The sequence below is a fragment of the Otolemur garnettii genome, unplaced genomic scaffold (assembly GCF_000181295.1).
Source record: "Otolemur garnettii isolate 467f Iridium unplaced genomic scaffold, OtoGar3 scaffold00005, whole genome shotgun sequence".
In the NCBI taxonomy this organism is placed as follows: domain Eukaryota; kingdom Metazoa; phylum Chordata; class Mammalia; order Primates; family Galagidae; genus Otolemur; species Otolemur garnettii.
The window spans coordinates 19,717,234-19,724,415 of NW_003852400.1; the positions used below are offsets into that span (position 1 = coordinate 19,717,234).

At 41.8% G+C, this 7,182-nt stretch overlaps 1 protein-coding gene and 1 pseudogene across 1 annotated transcript in view; both read left to right on the forward strand.

Annotated features, from left to right (window-relative positions):
• AKAP9 (A-kinase anchoring protein 9) overlaps positions 1 to 7,182 on the forward strand; it is a 171,481-nt gene that overhangs the window by 139,294 nt on the left and 25,005 nt on the right. Inside the window, exons 34-35 of the mRNA XM_023507496.1 lie at positions 6,711 to 6,774; positions 6,898 to 7,019. Of these exons, the coding sequence (XP_023363264.1) occupies positions 6,711 to 6,774; positions 6,898 to 7,019 (186 nt within the window). The remainder of the gene's footprint in view (positions 1 to 6,710; positions 6,775 to 6,897; positions 7,020 to 7,182) is intronic.
• On the forward strand, positions 1,345 to 1,486 carry LOC111722037 (annotated as a pseudogene).

Consider the following 7,182-nt stretch of genomic DNA (forward strand, 5'->3'; position numbering starts at 1 on the left):
CCTGTGGTTCCTTTGAGATAGAGGAATTTTGGCTTTTCCAATTGCATAAGTTACTGATGGGAAAAGGGGAGCATACTATAAAGGGCTGTTCCCCTGATGGTGGGGTAGGGGTTAATGAGCGTAAAGGTAAGATGGGGATTCCTAAAAGTGCTCCTGCCTTTGGGGAATCTGGGACAGAAATAGGGACTGGGCTCGCTGGTCGGTATGGGGTCCCTCCCTGAGTTAGTGAGGATTTTCTAGGGGGCTCCCCCACCATTTCTTGGGGGTTCCGAGGGCCTTGTGGGTGGAGGTGTGATTGTGGAGAGCAAGATTTTACTTCCAGTTCCTAGGGAGGATCTGCGGAGCCATGTTGGAGGTGACTTACAAAGTTTTGCTCATATTTCTATGTATGGGACTTGATCAGCATGGCCTGTTCGCCCTGCTACGACCTCCCACATGGCCTGGCAAGAGGGCAGGGTCAAAAGATCCCTCAGGTGGCCAGCTGACCTTAAAGGATGGCCATTCCAACTCGCAGAGCACTCGGAGACAGTCTCTGGAAAGCTTGCTTCTAAACTCTTTCTATCTATCAGGGAGAAAGGCTAATTTAAAATGATCTATGAAACAATCAAGGGAGGTTTGGACACCAAACTGTGCCTTTCCTATGATATCCCTTACAGCATGCTTTAGGTGGGTGCGGATCCTGTTCACCAGGGGCTGCAGGAGAGGTAAAATAACCAAATCCTGCAGAGTTTCCACTTGTAAACCTAAACTTTCAACCCAGGTCCTGGGGAGCTCTGATGGTGGTGGCCCTGCGCGATACCTGCCTACAAGCTCTAACCACCACCACTAATAGTCAAGCTGAGATTTAAGGCCGGGCAGCAGGGGGACACGTCCCCAACTGGGGCTCAAGTAAGGGGCTCTATAATAGGCTTGAAGTAAAGCAAAAACTCTTAAATATAGAGAAAGCCTGTTATCTGGAGACAAACCCCTGTAAGGAAGGGAAGGAGTGGGGTGACAAATGAACCAGGTCAGTGGGGTGGGAGTTTTGGACCCACCAAGGGTGGAATGTAACTGCGTAACTTGTCCAAGAATTCCACTGGAACTGGTGGCACCCGGTTGTTTGACAGCCAGGCAGGTGCCAAGAATATATACCTCTTTCTGGAGTGCACTGCCCTTCCAAATTCCCCTGCCTACAGTAACAACACCTAATATTTTCCTGGCAAAATAGGCAAGTGGTGGGGGGAACTATTCTAGATAAAATAACTTTATATTCTAAAGGCACACCACCTCCTAAGGGGGCAAACATCCAGGGGTGGGGGGAGAATGAATATAAGGAAAATAAATATAGCAGCAATTATATTTTCAATCGCTTCTCGGCCTTTTGGCTAAGATCAAGTGTAGCAATTATATTTTCACAGTATTAAAAAAGAGCCATGGGCTCGGCGCCTGTGGCTCAAGCGGCTAAGGCGCCAGCCACATACACCTAAGGTGGCAGGTTCGAATCCCCAGCCCGGGCCCGCCAAACAACAATGATGGCTGCAACCAAAAAATGGCCAGGCGTTGTGGCGGGTGCCTGTAGTCCCAGCTACTTGGGAGGCTGAGGTAGGAGACTCGCTTGAGCCCAGGAGTTGGAGGTTGCTGTGAGCGAGATGCCATGGCACTCTACCCAGGGGGACAACTTGAGGCTCCGTCTCAAAAAAAAAAAAAAAAAAGAGCCATGGCCCTAGCAGCATCTATTACATGCACAGGTCTTCTACACAAAATTGTTTTTTTTATACAGTGTACTCACCAGACCTCCTTTTGCACAGTTTTTTTTTCCTTACTTTCACAGGATCCCTACTTTCACAGGCCTACTTCCAATGGGGTGATTGTCGTCTGGTCTGGGGGGGTGCTTCTAGGTACTCCGGGGACCCTGGAATGTTTCTAGGGGGCACCATCCCTTAGAGGGACCACCGCCCTTTAGAGGCCACCTGCTGATCAGCAGAACTTGTGCCCACCAGAGTTCTGAATGGCTATTTACCTTTTAGTACTCCAGACAAACCCTGAATAAAAGGAATCTACAAATTAAACATAAGGGTGACGGACAAATTCACAGTCATGATCAATGGTCCCTGGTCAAAACAGACAGCATAATCATTGAAAAGAATTTTACCACTTTAAAAGTACACTGAAAGAAATTTTAAAGCATCAATCTTTACTAAAAGACAAAGCAAAAGGAAAACCACAAATATTTCTCCCGAAGTGAAACTAAAAAGAGTTTCCTGTCAGAGTTAACCCATGATTTATTTAAATAAACATTCAAGGTCTTATCTAGACCTCAAAAGACATTAGACAAAATACAAGAATTTACAAATCAAACATAACTGTGACAAACAAGTCCAACATAAATTTGACTGGCAAGTTGCACACAATCTTACTATCATAAGGTTTTAACCTTAATTTTTCTAATAGCGTGAAATGAAAATGAGGAAGGGAAAAATGTGCCACTTTTGAAAAGGGGGATGGCTATTGGGTGAATGGGGAAGTTGGGGTAACAGACACACTAATAGCTAATACACGCTGCAGGAAAGAAATGGATAGACAGAGAGATGGACAGACAAATATTAGTCAGATATAAAGTTATACCTGACTCTCATTCAGGTGCCCTCCTGGCCATGTCCCCGAAAGGATTTTCAGCTCTTATCTTAGCATAGACGGGGAGGTATAAACCCCACTCCAGGTCACCCCGAGGGGCCTGCCACTAAGCTGTATGATAGAGCCTCGGAACTGCGGGTTGGGGCCCAATCAGACTCCATAACCACAGAAGTGGTTATGGAAGACTCCACATAACACACATTCACACAGAAGAGACTGACTACTGAACTGAACTGAAAACCTCAAAAAAACCACAAAACCAAACATAAACTCAAGAAGTCTGTCCAAAGAGACGGGGGGGGGGGTGCCTCTCTCTTGCTGGGGGCTGTTAGTCCTGCCTATAACATGCAGGTAGCCTGCCAGCTCGGGCCCCTACTCCCCTGCCCCAAGAACTAGCCTCCTAGCTGCGTCCAGCATATGCCTACAAGTAGGCAGTAGGAAGCTTAGCTCCTCCAAGGGAACAAAACATAGAACATGTAGGTATGTAATTTCCCCAGACTTCAACAATACCGTAGGGCAACCAAAATAGACAGTACAAAACAAGAATATACAGACAGACGGACTCACCAAATTGGAAAATTGAGGAACCTGGGCCTGTAAATCTATGCCTGAGGGCTCAGGGACAGGGAGAAAACTCCCCAAGACCTCCCCCTAGAGCCATCCCAGCGGCAGGCCCAGGCAGGGGTCCACGTATCTCTCTGGGGCCTCCAATTGAAAAGAAACCGAGCCACGGAGACAAAAAGGTGGACCCCACTTTGATGCAATAATTGATAAAATTGATTACACCTGCAGGGGGCTGGATGCCTCAAAGGGCATGCAGCCATGAATAGCCAGTGAAAAATCCTTTTATACTGTTATTCTGCATAATCAGCAAGCTAGTGCAATACAGAAGCCAATCATAGCAGTTAGAGCGGGATCGCAAGGAGAGGGCATGTATTGATTCATAAGTCACAGGATACATCACAAACACATTACTTCATCATCATAAGATGGGGGTATATTATAAGGGGTTACACAATTTAGGTTGGGGTTACATGCTAACTTAAGGTACATTAACTAACAATTCATCAAATAAAGGGTGCAACAAGTATTCGGTAAATTTGCAAGAACAACTTGGGCCTGAAACCAACTTGGGCCCTTTTCACCTGGGGTATCCACTCTTCCCTTCCTTCCTTCTTATCTTAAGTTTCTTCCCAGAACTTAACTTCTCCTCCCTTGTGGGGGCTGAGGCTAAAATGCTTAGGAAAAATTCTTTTTCCAAGTATATGGGGTTTGTTGCATTTCTTACTAGTCCTGTGGGTTAGGGTCTGAGGCTCTGTTATTACAGTAAGATGGTATCTCGTTGTAGTTTTAATTTGCATTTCTCTGATAATTGGTGATTTTGAGCATTGTTTTCACATGTTTGTTAACTATTTGCATATCTTCTTTTGAAAAATGCCTGTTCATATCATTTGCCCACTTTATTAAGGGGTTGGCTGTTTTTTCCTTATTGAATTCTTCAAGCTCCTTGTAGATTCTAGGTAGTAGTCCTTTATTCAGATGTCTACTTCACAAATGTTTTCTCCCATTCTATACGTTGTCAGTTTGCGCTTTTGATTACTTCTTTTGCTGTACAGAAGCTTTTTAGTTTTAAGGACCATTTTTCTTTTTTTGTGTTGTTTCATTTCTTTTTGGCACCTTAGTTACAAATTTTTTGCCTAGGGCCATGTCCAAAAGAGTTTTTCTGTTCTTCTAGAATGTTTATGGTGTCAGGTCTCTCACATTTAAGTCTTTACTCCATATCGAGTTAATTCTTGTATATGGTAAGAGATAGGAATCTAGTTTCATTCTTCTGCATGTGGCTAATTTTCCCAGCATCATTTATTAAATAGGGTATCTTTTCCCCAGTGTATGTTTTTGTCTCCCTTGTTAAATCAGTTGGTTATAGGCATATGATGTTCTTTCTGAGTTCTCTATTCTAGTCCGTTGATCTATGTGTCTACTCTTATGCTGGTACCAGGCTGTTTTGGTTACTGTAACCTGGTAGTGTAATTTAAAGTCAGGTAATGTGATGCCTCCAGATTTGTTCTTTGTTGTTTATGATTGCTTTGGCTATTCAGTCTCCTTTTTTGCTTCCACATAAATTTTATTTTATTTTATTTTTTTTTTTGAGAGAGAGTCTCACTATGTCACCCTTGGTAGAGTACCAGGGTGTCACAGCTTACAGCAACCTCCAACTCTTGGGCTTAAGTGATCCTCTTGCCTCAGCCGCCCAAGTAGCTGGGACTACAGGCACCTGCCCAACTCCTGGCTATTTTTTTGTTGCAGTTGTTTAGCTGGCCCAGTCTGGGTTTGAACCTGCCACCCTTGGTGTATGTGGCTGGTGCTGTAACCACTGTGCTATGGACACTGAGCCTCACATGAATTTTAGAATTGTTCTTTCTAATTTATTTCATTTCTTTCATATTCTATGAAAAATGATGTTGGTATTTTGATAGGAATTACATTTGGGCAGTTTGGTCATTTTAATATTTTTCCAATGAACATGGGATGTTTTTCCATTTGTGTCCTCTGCAGTTCCTTTCATCAGTGATTTTCAGTTCTCCTCATAGAGATCTTTTACGTCCTTGGTTAAATATATTCCTAGGTTTGTTTGTTTGCAGCTATTATAAACAGGATTGTTTTTAATTAGGTTCTTAGCTTGGGCATTATTGGTGTATAGAAATGCTATTGATTTTTGTATGTTGATTTGATAACCTGAAACTTTGCTGAATTCATTTGTCCCATCTGGATATCTTCTGGGGGGTCCTCAGGGTTTTCTAGGCATAAGTTCATATCATCAGCAAACAGATAATTTGACTTCTTTTCTAATTTGGATGCCATTTCTTTCTTTCTTTTACTTGATTGCTCTGCCTAGGACTTCCAGGACTATGTTAAGTAGAAGTAGTAAAAATGAGGAGCCTTGTGGCAGCACCTGCAACTCAAAGGCAGGGTGCCAGCCCCATATGCCAGAGGTGGTGGGTTCAAACCCAGCCCCAGCCAAAAATTGCAAAAAAAAAAGATTAAAATATGAGCAGCCTGGACTTGTTCTGGTTCTTGGGGAGACTGCTTTCAATTTCCTGCCTTTCAGTATAATGTTGGCTGTGGTTATCATATGTGGCTTTTATTATTTATTTGAGTGTTCCTTCTATGCTGAGTTTTTTGGGGGTTTGTATCATGGAGGTATTCTGGAGTTTTTCAGATGCTTTCTCTGAATCTATTAAGATGATCATATGGGGTTTTTCTTTGTTTATATGGTGAATCACATTTATTGACCAGTGTCAATACAACCCTTCTTATATTCCTCGGATTGATTGTGGTAAAGTATCGTTTTGATGTGTTATTGGATTCAGTTACTCAGTTTGCTAGTATTTAATTTAGTTAAGGATTTTTTCATCTGTGTTCATCAGAGATACTAGTCTGTGGTTTTCATTTTGTTGTTGTTGCCGCGTCACTTCCTGGCTTGTAGGTGAGGGTGATACTGGTTTTGTAGAATGGGTTAGAGAGGATTCCCTCCTCAGTCTTTTGGAATGGTTTCAGGAGGAATTGGCACCAGTTCTTCTTACAAGTCTAGTAGAATTGGGCTATTAATCCCTCTGCCTGGGCTATTTTTTGTGGGGGCAATTTTTTTTTATAACTGATACATTCTCACTACTTGTTATTGGTCTATTCAGGGTTTCTATTTTTTTCTAGTTCAGATTTGGAAGGTTGTATGTTTCCTAAGACAAAATTTAAAAAAAAAAGCGCTGAGGCGGTCTTTTCTTATTATACTATTATTATGGGGGTTTTTTTGTTATTTGAAATCTTTCCACTATGTGGAGTTAGATAATTTATTAAATTCCTGTGTACATTTTGAACCTGTTATTTCCTAATTCATAATTATCTCTTCTTATGGCAATATCCATGAAGAAAAAAATACACATTTGCTATAAACTGGATAGTTTCATTTATTGTGAAAGGTATGACTAAATCTGTCATTGATTTCTTTTTTTATGACAGCATTCGAAAACAAGAAAATGATTTATTGGATTTTATTTTTATTAGAGCAAAAAAAAATTTTTTTTGTTTTCTCTTATTAGGGATCCTCAGTTCCTGAATTAACACATTCTGACACTTACCAAACTAGGGAAATATCTTCCAGTGGTAAGTTATATACATTTCTGGGATGATTATATTTGTTTTAAGAATGCTGTTTTAGGGGCCAGGGATTGTTTTTCTTGTTCTTTGTTCTTTTTTTTAAACTGGAAATCATTTCTTTTATTTTAGATTCTGGATCAGACTGGGGCCAGGGAATTTATCTTACACACAGTCAGGGGTTTGACACAGCATCAGAAGGCCGAGGAGACGAAGGTGAAAGTTCAACAGATTCCTTTCCAAAGAAAATAAAGGTACTTTTACTAACTTAACCGGTATTTTCTTATTGAATGTAAGCTTATTAGAAGTTATATTGTGAGGCTCGGCACCTATAGCTCAACTGGCTAAGGCGCCAGCCACGTACACCTAAGGTGGCGGGTTCGAATCCCCAGCCCGGACCCGCCAAACAACAATGAC